Raw genomic sequence first — 21,564 nt, forward strand, 5'->3', positions numbered from 1 at the left:
GTGCAATCCTTCCTGGAGATTGGGGAGAAATTCGACTCTATTCGCATTTAAAGGCAAACCTACCTAATTTGCACATTATGCAAACTGAACATTATCCAAAGTTTGCAATGCAGTCTTCCAGCCAAGGAACGTGTACACAATAAACATACTAGAGTAAAACATGCGTATAAATGCATATATTAGTGCAAACACAAACCACCTTGTGATCTTCAGATGAAAGGTGGTATAGAAATAATAATAATAGCATGCAAAATGTGCAATATTAACTGCTTTGCAAAAAACACGCAAACCGCCCTGTGATCTTCAGATGAAGGGTGGTATAGAAATACAATAATAAGATACAAAATGTGCAGTATTAACTGCTTTGCAAAAACACTCATTGTAGGCAAAGTTGTATACTGAAATAGGTATATCAGGAGAAATTAGCAAGTTTGAAGTTAACATGAACTGCTTCATGCAGTTGGTTTAATGCCTATCCCAGACCAGTATGACTTCTTCCGACTCGCCTGCTTTAACACATCTGCCAAGCCTTTGAAAATCCCTATTTTTATCACCATGTAGCAAACGTAAGAGGTTGATACAACTCCTTGTGAGCCACCATACTGGTGGGCCATGGTTTGGCTTGTTAAGCCACTAAATGTGGCCTTAGACTTTATCCTCAGGTAAAGTCATATTTGCATATTTGCCCATGGAGAAGTTCTGACTTTATCAGGATCGTTCTCCAGCTGGAGAAATGACACGTTCCTAGTGATTATGTATTTGTTTCTGAATGTTAACAAACAGTCTGTAGTGTCTGATTGAGTGGGTTATTAGTAGAATGAAGACAGATGGTGGAGGATTAAGTATAACGCTTCTTTACATCAAGGCTATCATTACCCAACAGCTCCATCGCACTTCTGTTCAGACTACAACTGTCACCAGTTTAATTTCCTCCTTGTATCTAGTACCCCTGAGCTACCTTGTGATCCAGACACAAAGAAATAATGTCAATCTTTAATCGGGCCACAAGGAAAATCAGAAAAGCAACTCCTTTGCTGGAATAATGCATCCACATTATCCAGCAATCCCCCATTAGTCATATGGCAACAACTACAACATTTTTGAAATGAAAAGAGCAATATAAATGCTATGAAAGTGGTATGAAGTCTCACTAATATTATAGCACTCAATATATTGTTATAGATCTGTGGGTGCTAAATGCTTGGTTTTAATAAATGTTAGGATTTAATCGGAACTGGTACATTAGGATCGGTAATAGCCAGACTCATGTGTATTTAAGATGTGGGGTAGCCACTGTTAATCTTCTGGAATTAGCCTATGTGGAGAGTTAATTCACCTGGGCTGTGTATTGGATATTGTAATCTTAGCCAAATCAACATGTGTTAATGAGGTCACATTTGTGAGGTGACTGCCCAAAGGGATCGGCAATTAGGGTTTTCAGAGCATCAAAAGATTAGGTGTTAACACAACACAGGATCAAATTACATAGGCATGAGAATGCAAATGGAAGGCCTCTCCCTGAGGTAGAGAAGGAAAGCTAAGAAGCTATGGTGTGGTAGGGCTGGGAGTGATGTAACCAGGAAGAAGAGAAAGCAACCATTAAACTGGATTGTGCCCTGCAGTGCAAGTTAGGCTGTAGAGAAAGGATGATGCTTGGGCTTATTGTTGCTGCTGCATTTTTGGGGTGCTGCTGCTGCTGTGAGCCCCTTCCTAAGCAGGCTCAGTTTGATGTGTAAATAAACCATTTATCATAAAGACACTCTAGCCTCTGTGGTGCCTAATTTTCCAAAGGAAACACAAACCCTGGCTGAGGACCTGGAACCCCTGGGATCTTGTCACACCTTGGAACTTAGGAAGAGCTTGGACAGAATATGCAGAAAATTTCCCTTCTAAGTGGTAAGAGCAAGCAGGGAAGGGTGATATTGCCCTTAGCTTGATTTGATGTTGCAATAATTTAATGCACAGTTGGGCATGTCTACTTTTTTACATGTCCGAGCTGCTCCAGGAAAGTGCTAGCAGTGAAACAGAAGTGGGTAACCTCTGAGTCAGGGGCAAAAATTCTACCCATTTCACTGGGGTTTCTTGCATAGGAGGTTCTACCAAGAACGAGCTCATGCCCCCATTTATTAAAAAGCAAATTTAGTGGTAATTTAACAAAACGAAAAGAGTTTCTTGACCCTTGTACTAAAGAAACCAACTCACGCGTGTATTTTGTCTCTTACTATTAGGGTTGCCGTATTTCAATAAGTGAACATCCGGACACAAAAGTTGTTGAGTATTTGAGCTTTTCTTTTTTCTTTCGTTTGAAATTTGCCAAAATGTACATGCCTGACATGGGCTGCCGTACGTCCATATTTTCCCGGACATTCCAGCGATTTTTGTCCAAATGCTGTTTACGAGAGCCGAATACAGGCAATGTCCACTAAATTCTGGGCGTATGGCAACAAATCACTAATGATTACAGAAATCACCAGGAAGCCGATTGATTTTTTTTGAGACTTTGTCAGCAAATTTGAAATGGCGACTGATACTAACTAATGAGAGACCTTCAGTATTACATTTTAAAGGCAATGCCATGAATTTGTGGGTCTTTGAAAACAAAGAGCAAACGCTTTAGAATAGGCACAGGAATTTAAAGTTCACCAGCTTCTTATTGTGCTATTCCTTTACAAGCAGGTGTTTTGAATGTTGACAGAGGCTTTATGTGAAGCCTGAATAACATTTGGGAAAAATACACAGTGCTAATGGAAAATCTCCTCAGGGAGAACACATTTGGCATGACTCACGATGGCCTCACAAACAAAATGGCTGCCATTCTTCTGAAGAAATGCAACCTATAATGATAGAAGAAGGCATGGGATATGTTTAATATGTGTAGGTCTGCATTAAAAAAAATAAATCCTGGGAAATGCCCCAAACTGTCTGGAAGGGTTGGTGCAGTCTGCATGTGGTCTCAGGAGGTATCCATGATTAAGGGTTCACTTCCAGGTTTTGCTGTAGGAAAATAAATTCTTAATTAAATAGGCACTAGCCTCAGCATGTTCTCCTCCTTGAGCTTGCTGTTCCAAAATCCTACTGCTTTGTCTGAAGTGGGCCAGACAGAGACCACATCCATGCTACACATTCAGAGTGGTTTAATGGCCACTCCCTCTTCACAGGGAATTGAGAATTGAAGCTCTGGGAGGGGAATAGTGGCCTCCTAACTAAGTTAAACAAACTATAGACTTCTTTGGAGGAAACCAAAATGCGTTATAGAGATTGCGACACCAGAGGGCGACGTAGAGCAGCAATCTGTCACCAATGGGAAATTGCAGTGGGAGCTCCCCCCCCCCTTTTTACAGGATTTTTCTGATCAGTGTAGATCAGCCCATGACTGTTTTAAATGTGTGGTGTGAATGTGGCTACTGAAAAAACTGCCAGTAACTGCTGAAACTAACCCCCCCTTGTGTACTGATCATTGGATGAGTTTTCTGCATGCCTAATAATACACATACCTCAGATTGTTACCAGGGATGAATTAGCATATATGATCATTGCTGTTGAATGTGTGAAATTGCACATCACTGTTATATTTATGTTCCCAAATGTGATTATATATATATGCTATGTCTCTGGAGAGCCTTCTAGCTTGAATCCAGCATTGTCTGTAATCTAATTAGCATACTGTCTGCTCCAACTTGCTTCTTCTATTTTATTTCCCCCCCTCCAAGCCCAAGTAACTCTGTTTCAAGGAAGTGATTAGCCCCAATCATCCAAGGCATTTTGTCAGCTGTCCATTGGGCCTTTCCAAGTTATTCCTTTCATGCAGCAAACACACAATTGTTACTTGTTCATTATGAAAGAACCGGACCTCTTCCCTTAAGTAATAATTTCTGTTCTGGAACCTCTTTGTTGTCATTCCTTCCAACACTCAAATGACATCATATGGCTGGGAAATGCAATCCCCCCCCCACACACAACTAGTGCAGCTGTTTCTATAAGCAAAGTACAAACTGCCCTTGGTTTAATTAAAAAATGGCTTGCTAATTACAAACACCTTGGACACAAAAATGAAATAAAATTATTTTATTCCACAATAAGGTCTAAACTGATTCACAAGTTTCTTTGTACTATATTTTAAATCTGACTCCTCAGTGTAAATTGCTATTCAGACAGTAATTCTGAGCAAACACCACCAAAGCAGACTTTTTAATGGCACAGGGTAACTGTAGAGAAAGCTTAGAAAGCTTCAGAGTATCAGGAAGTGTGGGATGTATTATTACTAAAGCAGTCAAGTACAATATTTTCCTGTTGCCTAGAATGGACACACAGGACAATGTGGCTCCAGACAGGGAGGACTTCCCGTCATACCTGCTCTGGAGCTTCCTCCCCCTGCGTGTGACAAGGTAGATGGGCGTGACCCTAGCTCTGGCCCCACAACCATCTCTCTCTTGGACTCTTACTCTTTTACTCTTGAACTTTCACTCTCACTCTCCTGATTCTTAGCCAGCGCATGGCTCAAGCTTCACTTAGGATGGAGCCCACAAGCAGAAAGTCTGAGATGTAGCCCAGACTTCTTTTCACTGTAATCGCAAGCTAAAGCCTGCCTTCAGATTGCTGCTGTGAACTGAATGCAAGCAAAACTTTATTCTTACTTTTATAGAAGACTGTGTTGAGTTATTATTATTTTAAGAGGGAAATAAAAGGGGAAATTTATCAGGAATAATCCAGACTGGACAAGTCAGACTAGATTGCTTAATTAAAGGATTCTAAGGAATCATCAACTTGCTTCCAATAAGTTGCAAAGGGAACATGCTCCACTGTTTACTCACTAGCACGGGTGAGGAGAGATAATATCAAAACAATATATCCTCTCCCACCTTCCTTAACATTCCCACAGAAAGGTATAGAGAACTTGTGTTCTCCATCCTTATCTGATCAAGCACTATGCCCAACCTAGGCAGACAATGGCTTTTGTGAAAGCTTTCTTGTTCATTCCTTGTTAGCCATCTCCCTAACCTATATTTTCCTGGCCCTTTCACTATATGATGAGGCAGGAAGTAAAATAAAAGAACTCTCCTTCCAGAATTTGCTAAATGCAAATTAAATCAAAACTCTCTCTCTCTTTCTCTGCATATATGCAAAGCCTCATGAACGGCTAAAGAACACAACGAAATACAGTTATATTTGCGTTGCATTCCAATATTACAACTTTTAAGTTAGGCAAATTTGTATTCTGAACCATGTAATTACAAGGTTTCATACCTATTCCTCTTGTGATTACATTGTGAAATGTGGTTGGTTGAGTATAGTATCATAAACTCTTACTGGGTAAGGGTTGTAGAACTGCTGATAAGCTACTATTCTTCTCCCTTGCTACAGGCTCAAGGGTCAGAAAACCTTGCCAGCCCAGATGTTGTTGGGCTCCAACTTCTCTTAGTCCCTGCCAACATAGCCAATGGCAATGACAGCTGTAGTCTAACAACATCTGGAGGACCATGGGTTCCCTACACTTGCCACAACTGTTCTGTTTTATAAACTCTAACTACATAATTTTATAAGGTTTGCAGAACACCATGCACATGTTTCTCCCTCTTGCCCTACTTTCTTCCTCAGAACAACAACCCTTTTTCTTAGGTTTGGGTAGCCTTTCTTAACCTTGGGTCCCCAGATGTTCTTTAACTACAGTTCCAATCATCCCTGACCAGTGGGTCATGCTGGCTAGGAATGATGGGAGTTGTAGTCCAACAAGCTCTAGGGACCCAAGGTTGAGAAAGGCTGGGCTAGGCTGTGAGACAGTGACTTGCCCAAAGTCACCCAATGAGTGTTGTGGCTTGAGCCAGGATCTGGCAGATCAAAGATAATATCATTGTTGAAGAGAAGGAAAGATGAATGCCCTTAGCTTGAAGGGACTTTGCATAAACTACCTAGAGGGAGGGGATCACATAGATGCAACCATTTTCCCTGGTTTGTTCCTGACCCTTCTGTGGAACCAGCAACTTGGAATGTAATTATAGTCAGAAAGGAAGACGTACTATCAACTTCTGTGGTCAAGGATAAGCAATTTGAAGATCATCTCTGCCTGTTTCCACTTTTGACACCAATGACATTAAATATGGCAGTGTTAGAGACGCCATCTGTTGCATCAAAACAGCAAGTGTCAAAGCTATAGGCTGCTGAGATGCTAACTGAGTTTACTTGCAAGTGTTTTTAATGGTTTAATGATTTCTGTTCACAATTACACACATCTATTGAAACAGTTAATCAATGGTTGCTTATAAGATGCTTGGCTGGTAGAGGGAATTAACAGTAATATACGTTTGCATTTTGTAGGAAAGAGCTCACGTGGGGCCCATGGAACCATCAACATCCCTGAGAGGGATGCTTGCTTGGGCAGCTTTAAAGCCATGATGTAATGTTGCTTCTCTGTTCCAGAGCTACAGCTAAGCACAGATTTTGCAAGCTGAAGCCTCCATCTGCATTTAGAAAAGGCTTTTGACAGATATTTTCTGCAATAAAGCTGAAGAACCCTCAGGTACCGAGTGAAATTACCATCCTAGCTTCCAAGTTCCAGCCAGCAGCTATAACCCAAAGGCCTTAATCTTCCAACCAAATATAAGACTTGAGATATACATAATAGGAACACCGCCAACAGTTGCTCACTAACTCTTTGACCACAGGGAGAGGTGGGTGAGCAAGGAAGCAGCAATGGTGAGGTGGAGCAGCAGCAGCAGAAGGCCACAGTTCCATCTAGGCAACCTCATGAGGCCTGCATGTGGGGCCAAATGCAAAAGTAGGTGGAGAAACTAGAAGCCTAGTTTCTACACACACTCACATATCTTCCATCTAGGCAAACCAGAGGTGTTACCAGAGTTCAATGACACATTTCAGACAGGCAAAAACACTCAGAGGGTATGAAGCAGGGTTGGTGAGAGCTGTGGCCTGGGAAGAGTCCTAAGAATCATGTAGAGAGGCCCAGAGGGTGACATTTGGCCCCAGACCTAAGGCTTTCCACTGTTGATCTAAGTGCAGTGGCTCATAACAATGTAAGAAAAGCCCTGCTGGATCAGGATCTACAAAGTAAGCAGGAAGTGTTGGGACAGGAAGTCTATGGGAGGGCACTCTCTCTTACAGGACCAGCCCACCCATGAGGCAAGGTGAGGTGACTGCCTCAGGCAGCAGAATCCACAGGGGTAGCAGATCCCAATGTTGGGCTTTCTTCCCTGCTTGTTCTTGATCTTCCTTCATGGTGGGGAGGAGTGGCACCATTTTGCGGTGTGTCTTTGGTGCCAAAATGTATTGGGGTGGCCCTGCTCCCTTACTGCAGTTTACTCAGAACAGACTTGCATGAGCACACCCAGAATTGAGTAAAGAACCTGCCTCTACTGTTTGTATGTGACCTAAGTTAACAAAACAGATGGAAGTGGGTTGAGGGCATGGGGAGGAGAGTGGGCAGAACAAGTGAAAATAACAGAGGCAAAGACATTGCACTAACCTTCAGTCATTCGCCGGTACTTATCCTTGAACATGAACCCAAAGACCAGACAGCATCCTCTCTTTGGGAGACCAAGTTCTGCAAAAGACAGCAAAGTAGATGGTGATCAGCAAAACTGTTGACTAAAAACGGGAGGCATTTGCAAAAAAACAAAAGAAAAAGAAAAAAGTCTGGATCAGGGCAGAGAGCATTTTAAGAGACCCTGGTTGGAAGCAAGCTATTCAAATAAAGTTTTTATTTCTTACACATAGGTTATAGAGTAGCCTTACTAGATGCCAAGGTTTCCCTCTACCAAGAGGGGGAGGAGATGTGCTTTTCTGCTGTGGAGGCCCCTGCACAGCTGCACTTGCTGAAAGAATAGCAAGGCACTCACTAAAGTGCCAGCAGCTGTGGTCATAAGGCCCTGAAGCAGGGAGTTAACAGCAGTGATGCAGGAGCAGCACCAGTAACAGATCTACTGGATCCAAAGGCATATTGTTTCACCAAGAATTTTCCTATAAGATCAGACCCTATTATTTCTGACGTCTTAATAAAGCAGTATAATAAAATCAGTAAGCCAGAATAAATAAATAAATAAATAAATAAATAAATAAATAGATAGATAAATAAGCACATAAAAACAGGAACAGGTGAAAGCAAGACATCAGAAATAATAGGGTCTGATCTTATAGGGAAATTCTTTGTTTTCTATATCTCTTGCAGTTTTTTTTATTAAAACAAACAAACAAACAAACCATTAAGTGGTTTAGAAGTGCGTTCCAATAAAACAAGCAAACAGACAATGGTTTCTGTTTCATTAGCTGCCACCTATATTGAAGGCATGGGATATATATTCAATATCCATATCTGTCTTGTCTATCTATAAACACATGCATGCAGGTAGCATGTAAATATATAAACAAAAAATCCATGGGCGCTTTTCAATCAGATGTGACCAAAATCACTATAATTCAGGCACCAATTCATTTCAGTGCTATCATGCTATGCCCACCGTATTGCTGCTTCCCTATCCCTGGTATATTCAAAAATATATCTGGGCTGTGATGCAAACACCAATCACAGGAACTGGGTGGCTGTACTAAATCCCAGCACCAACTCTTCCATTCCTCCTACCTGAATTGCGTATGGATTTTTAATGAACAAATCCACCCCCCCACCCCCCACCCCCCGCAGTGCCCAGCTAACTTCCACTCCCCAGTGGAAACTCCTTCCCTGAGTGTTTGCTTCAGACGCTCTGTTTATGTTCAGGAGGAGGCTCAATAAATCTCTGCTCTTCAACACATGCAAGTAATGAGAGCTCTCTAATCCCGTTCACTTAGCAGACCGTGTGATAAAATAGAACATGGGACCTTGAAGGAGAGATAAATCTGTCTTCAGGCTCCATGCCCTTTCAAAGCAAAACAGCTGGCCTGTAAAGTGGCTGAACGCCAAGGCCTGAGGAAGTACATGTCTTTGATCTCTTGCTTTCTTACAGGAGCTGCCTGGCTATCAGCAAAAAGGCAGAGAAATGGATCTAAGCATGGGTTTTTCCAGAAAAAAGGGAGACGGCCGTCTCTGTGTGCTTTCCACCTTCACCATGCATCTGTATGTGTATATATATATATCTTGCAGTGCGTAAAAACACCTTGCAGATTCTTCAAACAAAACCACCTCACGGCACAGCAGAAAGAATTAAGGCAGCGCGGTCTGCCTTGCCTGTGGCCCAGACATATACGACTGGGTCTCTCTCATTTTGTGCGGCCTTGCTGATCAAAGTTCTTTTGATGTTTGTTTAGTGTGCCTGTGGTCCTTTTTTATATCTACTACTTCATTTGCAAACAGAGAATTACTGGGTCTCAGGGCAAGCAGGAATCGATGCCAATAACAGGGCCCAAAGCAACATCTCCACTACAAATTTCAGATGGAGAGAGAACGAGCTGTAGTTAAGGGCATGAGAAAGACATGTGCTCATGGAAGAAACTTTTCTTTCTAGCCCATGTGACATGAATGGGAACTTCTGGCCTTACAGATGTTGTTGGATTCTTACTCCCATCAGTCCCAGTCTGAATAGTCAATAGTCAGGGATGATGAGAGTTGGGGTCCAATGACTTCTAGGGGGCCATACGTTTGCCATCCCTGCAGAATGGAGGAGCAGAGGTGGGGAAATTGCAGCAACTGAAATATGATGAATGTCATTTTCCAAAATCTAACACAGGTAACTCTGGTATCTCAAATGGTTCCCAAGGCATAAGACTGGTGACCAGCCTCAGTTAAAATGAAAAAGGAAATCTGGTTGAAGGATCTTCTATTATGTGGTCTACCTCCCCCAATACTTGCAGTCATATCACCATTTCAAATCAGTGAGAAAACTGCTGATCAAGCCAATTATAAACAGTGTTTGTAACAGGTTGGTGTTTCACAAAACACCATTTCTTTTAAATGGTGAGGATGCTACCACAGCCAAGCCAACATGAAGGCAGTATTATTTATCAATGCTGCCTCCAAAATTTGCAATGTAGAAAGTGATCTACTGTGAAAGGTGGTAACTTTTAGTGATTCAATTTTCTTGGAGAGATGAGCACAGGTCATAGTGGGCCACTGAGGCTAAAACAGGAATATGGAATGTGTGGCCCTGCAGATGTTGTTTGGCTCTGACTCCAGTTGTGACTGACTAGCATTGGCATTGCTGACTGGGGTTGATGGAGCTGACCAGCATCTGGGAGACTACAGGTTCCCAATCCCTGGTTTATGGCATCCAACAATCCGAGTTCCCATATCCTGAATAGCCTCACCATTTAGATAGCAGGCTCCTATTGTAAATTTGTTTCATGAAAAGTCTGGACATAGGCCAAATACCATTTTCAGTCCTGTTGTGTTCAGCAAAAGGAAACTGCCATAAAATGGACCTTTGGGACTGCCATTTGTACAACGGCTGCCCCCAGGTTTAGAATTAATCCTTTTTTCTCCCTTTTAAACGAGTCCAAGCAGGCAGAGGCCTATCAATAAGGCTGCAGTAGCATCCTCATTTCTGGATCACTTGTCTTATCTGTATAAAACTGGAGAAGTAAACAAGCTGTTATTCATGCCTTTGCTGATATGAAACCAAAGGTATCATTGATCCTTATCAAGCCTCTAATGAACTGCCAAGGTATCAGAATGTAATTAAAAGCACCAAATTAACTAAACTTATCAGCCATAATAAACAGTGGCTTCAACAACAGAGCCAAACAAATCAGCTTCCCTTCCCCCTTTCCACCTTTCCTGCTAATTGTGAAATGTAATTACATAATTACCCATCTCTTTTGTATGGGTGGGGTCCTGTTTATTGCTGTTGATTGATGCGGCTAGTGGATGAATCTAGAACGAGGGCCTATCAATAAAGGCATATGTAAAGTGAAAACCTCTGCAAGGATAGCCCAAAGATCTAAGCCATAGAAACAGTTTGTATTTACTGGAGGGCCAGCCCTACTGTTAAGCAGAATGGGGCAACTGCTTCAAGTGGGAGGGAGAAAACAAAGCAGTATTCCATGCAGCCTACCTTACAACCTTAAGCTAGTCTGTTACCCTCAGATGCAGTGGGATATATTTTATTTATTTACATCAGATCATACATAATATCTATACAGTGTACAAAGGGATGAAAGATAATACAGTGGTACCTCAGGTTAAGTACTTAAATCGTTCCGGAGGTCCGTACTTAACCTGAAACTGTTCTTAACCTGAAGCACCACTTTAGCTAGTGGGGCCTCCTGCTGCCGCTGTGCCGCTGGAGCCCGATTTCTGTTCTCATCCTGAAGCAAAGTTCTTAACCTGAAGCACTATTTCTGGGTTAGTGGAGTCTTTAACCTGAAGTGTCTGTAACCTGAAGTGTATGTAACCTGAGGTACCACTGTATGCAGAAAAAAAATGTAAATAGGCTCTCAGGTTACAAGGCAGCACCTCATGAGCAATTGAGCTAGTGCGTAAAAGGCATGGCCAACCCAACTGCACTGGAGGTCTGGAGATCCTCATTAGAATCTAGGGACCGCTAGCCCATTCGCCATTGATGAAGTAAGATGCAACAGCCAGTCTAGTAATCCTCTGCACATGGATCGTGGGAAATCAGCATCTTGCCCTTTGCCTCAGGCAGCAAAAGACTTTGGGTCAGCTCTGATGGTGATTTTTGGTTCCCTGAACAAATAGCTGGTCATTTAACTGTTGCATTTTTGCTGCCTGGGAAAACAAGAAGGGCTTGTAGCATTTTCTGTCTCAAATACAGTAATAACTTGACCAGCCCTAGGCACCTCTGTTACTTTACAAAGCTCTAAACAACTTGGACCCAAAGCAGCGATGCAGCATGGGTTGCTGGCACCCAGGGTGGGCCAGAGCTGAATGCAGACTTGTAGCTAGGAGGACATGATATCCAGTAATATCAGGTCAGAGAGACAGACAGGAACTAGAGAAAACTAGGAGTGGGCATTGTGGTCAGAGTAAGCAGGTTCAGGTTAGATTCATGGGAGAAAGCATCACATGTGAGGGGGAGAACATGTAGTACAAGCATAAGCAAACTCGGCCCTCCAGATGTTTTGGGACTACAACTCCCATCATCCCCAGCTAGTGGTCAGGGATGATGGGAGTTGTAGTCCCAAAACATCTGGAGGGCGAGTTTGCCTATGCCTGATGTAGTGTTTGGGCCTCTTTGCCAGATTCCCTACACAGGTTGGCTCAACAATTTTGGGGTCTTCCTATAAAAAGCTCAACGACTTTTGGGATGTTTTTAATTTTAGAAATGTGGCAAAGAGCTGAGGTATTGGCTTCCCGTCCTTTAGATCTGCTACTGCATTGCACCTGATCCCTCTGGAGGCTCCAGCCATAAAGGTAAAAGTCCACATTGTAACATTCAACTTTCAATGGATCAAAGCATAATTCTGGATTTGAGGTCTTATTTCAAGTTTGCTCTCAAGGGGGCCTTCTTTTACACTTGTAAAAAATACGTTGCTACCCTCATGATGAGACGGAACAATGCAAGCACGCACAGCATTATGATAATTCATGCTGCAAATACATTAAGAGTTTGCTAAAGCTTTTATAGCTAAAGGCATATTTAAATGCTTAACTGCTCCTTCAAGGTGTCTTGGTGCTGCTGCGCTGAAGGCCTGAATCTCTGAGCCGGGTTCCACCCCCAAGCCCTTTCATATGCAAGGGAAAATCTACAGCTCGGAGAGCAAAGCACACAGCACTTAACAATGCTTTAGCTATAGGGGACCATGGGGAATCAGATGGGTCTTTTTTTTAAATAGCCAGGCATGTGCATGAGTTTCAAACTTGGAATCATCCCCCAGGTGTGCCAGGCACACTCTAATGTTGTCTGGAGCAGCATCCCAGCTCCCTCAGCTGCCGCAAGTCTCTCAAGGCAGAGTCACAGTTACCCACAGTGGTTAGGTAAACGGACCCCTGACCATTAGGTCCAGTCATGGCCGACTCTGTGGTTGCAGCACTCATCTAGCTTTATTGGCCGAGGGAGCCGGCGTACAGCTTCTGGGTCATGTGGCCAGCATGACTAAGCCGCTTCTGGCGAACCAGAGCAGCGCACGGAAACACCGTTTACCTTCCCACCGGAGCGGTACCTATTTATCTACCTGCACTTTGACGTGCTTTCGAACTGCTAAGTTGGCAGGAGCAGGGACCGAGCAATGGGCGCACACCCCATCGTGGGGATTCGAACCGCCAACCTTCTGATCGGCAAGTCCTAGGCTCTGTGGTTTAACCCACAGCGCCACCCGTGTCCCCCCATAGTGGTTACTCTTCACCTTTAACCAAAAAAAAGTTTGCAGCTCTAAGGGCTCAACCCTCCCCACCACAACATACACAACTTAGGAGGAGCGGTGGCGCTGGGCATTTAGAAATCTCCCAGAGATTGGCAGCCAAACCACTGAAGCCAATGAAGCCGTATTTTTCGCCCCATAAGATGCACCTGACCATAAGATGCACCTTCTTCTGCTGGAGCCTTGGCAATGGGACAGCGCCTGCAGCTCAGTCAGCCTGCCTCCAAAGGTGGCAGCAGTGGCGGCGGCAAAACTGAACTCATTGGCTTTCCTGGCGGCTGCACCAACAGCTGCCGCCGCTCTTTTCAATGAGCCTCATTCTCTAGCCACAACATCTATCTCCCTGGGCAATGTTTGCTCAGACATTACTCAGCTCTGGAAGTAGCACCTCTCTCTCTCTCTCTCTCTCTCTCTCTCTCTCTGGCCTCACATTAAGCCGCAGGAAACTCCTGCTGCAACTATATCCGCTACCCAGGAGGGAGGATGCCGGGGGAGAGGGGTGGAGAGAGGGAGAGCGAGAGAGAGCTTGTTCAGATCACGCGTTGTTGTTGTTAATTTGTATACTGCCCTCCCTCTGAAGATCACAACATAAAAATGCAAAACAAAAACAGAGCAAAAGTGAAGGTCGTCACCTCACCTTGCAAACAAAACCCAAACGTGTTGCCTGCCAGCCTTGCTTGCTCATCCAAGGGATAAAGAGACCCGTTTCCTCTACTTCTGGCAACGTCTCCCTCAGAGCCTTTAGACACACATGGGCATCTGGCAGCTAAGCCTTGGGGTAAGAGGCAAATATATTGCTTGGCGGGAGCTCCCCATCGCAATCTGACAGAGCGCACAAGGGAGAAAGATCTCCCTCCGCGCTGGCTCCTGGCTGCTCTCATGCAAGTCACAGAGCCCTTCGAATGGAGGGAACTCTAAAGAGTGTTCTAAAGCCCTCTTTCCCCGCCTCACCTCTCCCCACCCCCTCACACGGGTCGGGGACGCTCATGAGGGCGCTGCCGTTAGGATGCTTGCACGGGCGGCGTGCCAGGCCCCCGCCGCTCCGGGAACCAAAGTCCGCAGCTCTGCCGCTGCCAGAGACCACACATTCACTTCATAAGATGCACAGACATTTCCCCTTACTTTTTAGGAAGAAAAAACTGTGTCTTATGGAGCGAAAAATACGGTATACAATGGGGCGGGGAGTTGGAAAGTTTAGTTTTAGTTTCCTTAGTTTGCTTGATGAATAAATATAATGTATGGGTATGCATGCAATATGACTATGAGTAAAATCAGTGGGTGCGCACCCTAATGAAATATGCATGATTATGGTACCGCTTGTGGGCTTCTCAGAGGCACTAGGATGGGCACTACATGGGAACAGAATACAGGACTAGATAGGCCACCAGGGCTGCTCTTAGGCAGCTGCAGAGCTTCATGCTCCGGCACTGGGGGGCGGAGAGCAGGTGAGGACGGGGCTGGTGTGTGTCCTGGGGGCATGGTGCACCGACCACAGGGGCGTGACACGCCGCCTGTGGGGGCGTGACACCCACCATGGGGGGGGGCAGCCACAATGGCACCCCACTGGGATCGTGCTGCTGGGGGTGGTGCGCTTCCCCCTGCACTCCTCTTCCTCTGCCAGTGTTCTTAGGATCTGGTGTCCAGCAATTATCCTCCCCTCCCTCCATCCCAAAGCTAATACTGTGGTACCTCAGGTTAAGTACTTAATTCGTTCTGGAGGTCTGTACTTAACCTGAAACTGTTCTTAACCTGAAGCACCACTTTAGCTAATGGGGCCTGCTGCTGCCGCCGCGCCTCTGGAACACGATTTCTGTTCTCATGCTGAAGCAAAGTTCTTAACCTGAAGCACTATTTCTGGGTTAGTGGCGTCTGTAACCTGAAGCGTATGTAACCTGAAGCATATGTAACCTGAGGTACCACTGTAGTAGAAGGAGAAGCCTATACATGTCAGAGGGATGAACAGCTCTGCAGGCAATAGAGAAGGGCAAATATATCCATTTCATGTCCCCTTAGCATCTTTCTGGGGTGGTACACACTCCACTCAGCAACGTAAGGCACTGCCTTATATAAAGTCACACTGTCGCTTCATTTAGCCCAGTAATGACTACTCTGACTGGCAGGGAATCCTTGGAGTGAAGGGCAGAGGCCCTATCTCAACAACTGGCAACTTAACTGGCAACTCAACAACAACAACAACAACTGGCAACTCAACAACTTTCTAACTTAAGATGCTGGGGATCTTAAGTGCTCTACTACTGAATTATGGGGTGGAAGATGACAAAGCTGGTAAAGGGGCTCAGGTTCTGCTGAGTTACTCTTCTTCCCTTCCTTCGTCAACCCCTCCCTCCTTCCCTTAGCAATTTTACAGCTCACTTTGAAGGCAATTATGTTATACAAAAGTCATGGAGAGCTTGAGGTTTCAGATGAAGCAGCACACAAAAATGCTATTGCAAAGGGGTAGTAAAGGTTTATTAACGTCATCATAATTTGTGCTTTTGTGCAGCTGAATCCCATCAGGAATGGTAATAAATGTTTAATAGCCCAATAATACCTGTTTAATAATTTTCTGAGCTCATTCCTGCCTAATTGCAAGTTTATTAAAGAACAATAAACTTTATAATCGCTGTAAAGACATAATTGCAATTCCAACACTTATTTAATATTGAGTTAATTATATTACAACTAAGTTATTTTTCCCATACATATTAAATATCAATTAGTTGTTTTAAACTATTGATTTGTATTTAATTAACTGTGCTATTATATACTAATTAAATTCTTATACAAAAAGTTAAAACAGCTGGTCCCTCAAATTAAATTTAAAAAAGCAAAAACACAAAACACTCATTGTATTGAAATAAATCACACATTTACATCAATTCATGGTTTCCTTCCACAGTGATGAATATTCAGAAACTGTGGTAATAAATGCAGGGTTCCACATGCTCTACCATAATTAAGTTACTTAAAACCAAAGAGATCTTTATTTTCTACGACAGCCTTTGCCAACCAGATATACAGGACTACAATTCCCACCAGCCCCAATCAGCACAAAGAACAGTAAGGGATGATGTGAATAATAGTCCAACCAAGTCAAAGAGTGAGCCAGCAGTAGATTGCACCATTCAAAGTTGGAGTTAGCAAAAACACAACCTTCACTTGGCTGAGTGTCAGACCTAATGACACTGAGGCCCTTCTTCGCGTCCCTCCTCCTTGAGAGGTCTGGAGGGTGGCAACACGAGAACAGGGCCTTCTCTGCAGTGGCTCCCCATCTGTGGAACGCTCTCCCCAGGGAGGTTCGCTTGGCATCTTCATTATACACCTTTAGGCAAAAATGTTCCTTTTTAACAGTCCTCCTGTTTCAGCCCCTATTTGAACAGGCCGTTCCTGATGGGAATGTGACCCTGGATCCCCAACCCAGGTTTATGGGACAGGATGATATCTCAGTGCTGGACTATGTGCCATGGAAAAATGGTGCCTGGATGTCACAAGGCTGATAGGGAAATGCCAGGTCTCCGCAAGTCAAGAAAAGGCTGGAGGCTTGGAGTGCAATTGACTTTTATTCACAGAAGGTCACACAGCTAGGTCTCCCAGGCTCGGCTTCTTCAGCTTGAGATATTGCTGGAAACTGACCTCTGGCCCCACCTTTCCCCTCTAGCTTCTCACTCCAGAGCCCTTCCCAACAGACGGTGCAATGGACTGTGTGTGAGCTCCTCCTCTGGGCCTGTCTGGCCCTTTGTTCAGCAACATGCAGGCCTTTCCTGGAGCAAGGTATGAGAGGAAGAGAGCCAGCAGGACCAAAACTGTCTTACTGCGGGATGGCAGGCGTACCCTACCATTCCTCCCTGTCTGCGTCTGCACTCACACTGAGACGCTCAGCTTCCAGCCCCATCCTGGAAGAGCCTTCTTCTTCTCCCCCCCCTCCACCCACTCTCCAACCTGCTGCTTCCAGGACCTCCCAGCTCGTCCCTTCCCCAGCCTCCCACCCTGTTACTATATGGCTGTTAAACAGCTGCTGTTGTTTTGTACCTTGGGTGAACCTAATCTTTCGCCTATTATCATTTTGTGTTTTACTTTGCTAAGCAGGCAAAGCTGTATGAGGCCCTTTGAGATAACAGGGTGTCATATAAAGATGAGTTATTATTATTAAAATCTTTGCCAGGTTAATTCTTTTAAAAATATGCTTGAAAAACAAAAAAAATTAATATAATATAATACAATAAAAAGACCAGCCTGATAAACAAATGAGCATATTACTGCTTGAAATATGAATGAGGTAGGGAAGAAATGCGCTTAAACACTTTAGCTCTGCAGCATTTTACTCCATACTGCACTGCTGAAAGGTTGCATTTATAAACCTATTCATTTTGTTATGTACTCGCAAACCTTGTCATCCATTTATTGCACAAATAAAATCTTAAAAGCGGAGGATTAGTTGAGTGTGTCCCTGAGGGACCACAATGGGGCTTTAACGGATCCATCATTGGTGCTAAACAGATGGAACAGAGATGGTTGCCAGCTCATCTTGTTCCACGTCCTAAAAAAGTAGGGAATGTGCCATATGTGCAGGAGAAGGGAAGGAAGGAAGGAAGGAAGGAAGGAAGGAAGGAAGGAAGGAAGGAAGGAAGGAAGGAAGGAAGAAAGGAAGGTAGGTAGGTGTTGGGCTTCTTGGGCTGGATGAATGGAAACAAAACACACTTTGGTCAAATTAATAATCAAACTGTTGATTTCATCATGCCCTACTTGAAAAGCAGGTACATTGTGAGAGAAAAATGTTATCTAATTTTGTTGTGAAATCTCTTTGTAAAAAAAGTAAAAGTAAATTAATATCAATACATTCTCTCTCCATGTTTAAGTTTTTACTTGCACTGAAAAGGCTGATCCCTTCCTTGTTCTAATGGGAGTCCTCCTGTTTCAGCCCTTCTTTGAACAGACCATTCCTTCTCCCACCCCAGTTTTCCAACTGATACTTGGGGTGGTGGTAGGGAGGAAGCAGCCTCCTAAGGTTTTCCTCAAAGTATGCTGATACCCTTCTCTCCTTTCTTGGTGGGCCTGGTAGGCTCCATTTCTGTCATTTATTGGGGGGCAGTGATGCTGGCACCCACCCCACAAAGTCTCCACACTTGCAAGTCAGTTACCAGGCATCCTAGTGCCTGGCTCAAAAGGCATGCTTTAAAATCTGGACCAGGCTCTTCAGAAGAAAAGATTCACTGAAACATCTCCATGAATGAAAGCTAGAAAGTTTGAAGCAGATCTCGATATAAAGATGGCTTCAAAAACCATGTAATATCCTCTCTCTCAATGAGTGCTGTTTGTCCCAGCCTGCTGAGTTTGCTTTCACGTAAGAGGACACCTTCACTCTCATCCGAGGGAGGTAAGGCGACCAGAGACCTCCTTCCTCCTTTCTGCAGCAGCTAGTCACATCTGCTTCATTCACACTTCATTGGCAGCACTTTCCCAGCCAGTATGGACTGTGTCTTCCCTGCAAACCTCTTCAACTCTACCAAGGCAGAAATAACAAGGACAGAGCAGCCTCAGCAGAGGGGACACATGCTAGCTCCTTGCTCTGTCCATCTGCTACAAGTCTCTCTCTCTTAGCTTGCATCCGCTACCACCCCCACATCTGCAGTCCCTGATGCCTCTGAGCTGTCTCTCTTTTGCCTCCTGATCTGCTTTGCAGCTCAGTCCTGAACTCCAGTTGCTTGGGGAGCCAACTTGACAGAGGCTCTAACAACACAGATGTCTCCCAAGCTACTCCTTCCCTTTGATTCTGCCCAGGATCTGGCATGGAAGTCTCCAGGACTCAGCTAAATAATGTCAGCTGTGGTTAGAAAACTGGTGTTATCCTCCTGGGAGAGCACATGGGAAAGTAAGAAATAACGGCAACATCTGCATTATACATCTAAAGCACCATTCTGCTGAAGCATACCACTTTAAGCAGCAATGGATTCCCAAACAATCCTGTGAGCACTAGTTTGTTAGGGATGCTGAGAGGTGTTATGAGATACCCATTCCTCTTGCAGAGCTACAATTCCCAGAGTGGTTTAACAACCAATCCCTCCTCAGCCCAGGGAACTCTGGGACTACAGATCCCAGGATTCATTGGTACTGTGAAAGTGGTACGATACTGCCATACATGAAGGGAAAGAAGTGGCCTATGTCAGAGGCTATGGAGCCATACTAGCCAGCAGAGCAATTGCTGAAGGAGCTGTAAGAAATTAGACCAAGGATGCCCTCTGGCTCCAGTTTACCTACTCCTTGTTTAGACACTTAATGGCCAAGAACTGTGCTTTGAATGAGAATTGGAAACAAAGGGGCAACCAGCAAAGATGAAAGATATCTGGAGCAAATATGCTGCAGGTAAATATGTTTGGACTTGAGAGAGAATGACAGCTACACCGTGGCCAGTCATGATCCACCAGTCTGCAGGGCCTTGACCATTGCTCTGGTTTCTCCTCACCACACCTGTGGTCCCTCTGAACTAAAGCTCTCATTTAAGCAGCAAAAAAGAAAAAGAAAAAATGTATTCACATATACTGTGTTTCATCATTTGGAGATGATCTGGCATTCTGAGGCAGGGAACCCCATGGACCTTCTATTACTGAGAAATCATGCTCCAGCCTCACAAATGCCATTACCGCTCTGTATCTTATAATTAAATTGTATTTGGCGGTTACCTCACAGCATGCCTGCAATTCTTACTCATCTAAGGGTTTTGTAATTCCACCTCCCCCGCCTCGGATTCCATTATTTTTGCCCTAAGATTTCCCTCTCCCCCCACACACACTTCTTAAAAAAAATAATCTTGGCAATTTCACAAAACACTTCAAGTTTCAAAAAAAAGAGAGAGATGAAAAGAATGAAAGAGGACTGTGCTGTATTTAAAAAAAACGGTCAGATTCTTCTCTTGCCATCTCCCGCTTTCCATGCTTCAAGTGGTTAAGAAAGGGGAAATGGAAATGCTTGTGAAAAGAATTCTGATTGTGGCTTTTTTGTAATTAAAATGAAAGCACAACTTAGAACTGGGCAGCCCATAGACAGTGCATACTCCAGGCTTTTGGCAGGAGCAGAGGCTCTCCCTGCCCTACCTGGGAATGCTGGGGATTGAACCTTCAGCATTCAAAGCAGATGCTCTATGACTGAGCTATGACCTTTACTAAAATAAGTAATGCACCTGACTCTCTAGAGAGGGCTCTCCCATAAGACCACTGCCTCCAAAAGGAAGCCAACAAAAGAGGGCTTTCAAGTCCAAAATTTAAAATTACCATCTAAAGCGAGGTCCCCCCCCCCAGAAAACCATTAAGTCAGAAGTCTGAGATTACTGAACTGCACAACTGTTCAAGACACCTGGGTTTTGGATCCATCCGCTCTTGGTAACAACTGCAACCTGGCATGGGAGCTACAAATTACAACTTGGTTACCTGCTGCTGTTTTCACTTATGTGAAAGTAACATTTCACTCTGGCCTGCTAGACCAGACAGCAAAGCCCTATCCTGGTTCTGAATGAACAAGGCCCCTCTACGGGGAAAAGATGAGAGAAGGCAGGTGTTCTTTGTTTGTTTTTTTAATGGCAATCACTCACTGCAGAACTAGCGCTTTGATTGGAGGTATTGAAGCTTTTGAATCTGCAGGCAGGAGGGCCATTCTAGTTGCTGGGTGGCAATGGAAGAGGATGTCAAATGCACAGTGAAGGCTTAAATGCCACACCACTGGGTGTTGATTGCAGATATGAACTGCACAAGGTCCCCAAATCGGAGGCAGCAGGAGATCCTCCCACAAAAAGGAGTGGCCTGTCATTTACATTATTTGGCAATAGTACTTGAGACTGCAACCCAGAGAGAGAAGTTCAGACAGGAAAACAATTAGAGAAATGGGTGATAAATAGCACTAGCCTGGCCATAAGGATAAATGATATTATTTTATTTGCAACCCTTGTCATGGGTTCAAGGGTTGGCAATGATGGGCATCTGCCAAGGTTTGCTCCTGGGCTTGAGGGCCCCCTGCTCCTTCCTCACTGCTCCAACTGTGTCACTGCTTCTCCATTTGCCCTCTGAGAGCATGCAGGTAATGAAGAAAGTGAGAGGATTAGAATATGCAAATGGCATTGAGACACATCAAGTGGTCTTCACTTTGCATAGCCTGTCTGTGATTGGGAGCAACATCTGGAAAGTCAATGGAGAGGCCGCCGTGTGATTTTCTGGTCTATGAAGTGAGCTTGGGCTCAAGGGAATTGTGGCTTTTCTCTAGAGATTGCTGATGGGCTATCATTTTTGAGCCAGGCCCAGTGTCTCACAAGAGTATTCTGGA

The 21,564-nt window shown here is 44.2% G+C and overlaps 1 protein-coding gene and 1 long non-coding RNA gene across 3 annotated transcripts in view; one reads left to right on the plus strand and one right to left on the minus strand.

The window, feature by feature from the left end:
- KIRREL3 (kirre like nephrin family adhesion molecule 3) overlaps nt 1-21,564 on the minus strand; it is a 748,317-nt gene that overhangs the window by 331,960 nt on the left and 394,793 nt on the right. For both annotated transcript variants that reach the window (XM_081890928.1, XM_081890927.1), the window contains exon 3: nt 7,475-7,552. In XM_081890928.1, coding sequence (XP_081747054.1) covers nt 7,475-7,552 — 78 coding nt within the window. The remainder of the gene's footprint in view (nt 1-7,474; nt 7,553-21,564) is intronic.
- On the plus strand, nt 4,466-6,513 carry LOC309358272. The gene is made up of 2 exons (XR_014163391.1): nt 4,466-4,612; nt 6,313-6,513. It is a non-coding gene; the product is annotated as an uncharacterized lncRNA (long non-coding RNA).

The sequence above is a fragment of the Podarcis melisellensis genome (assembly GCF_964234715.1).
Source record: "Podarcis melisellensis genome assembly, chromosome: 15".
Taxonomy (NCBI): Eukaryota; Metazoa; Chordata; class Lepidosauria; order Squamata; family Lacertidae; genus Podarcis; species Podarcis melisellensis.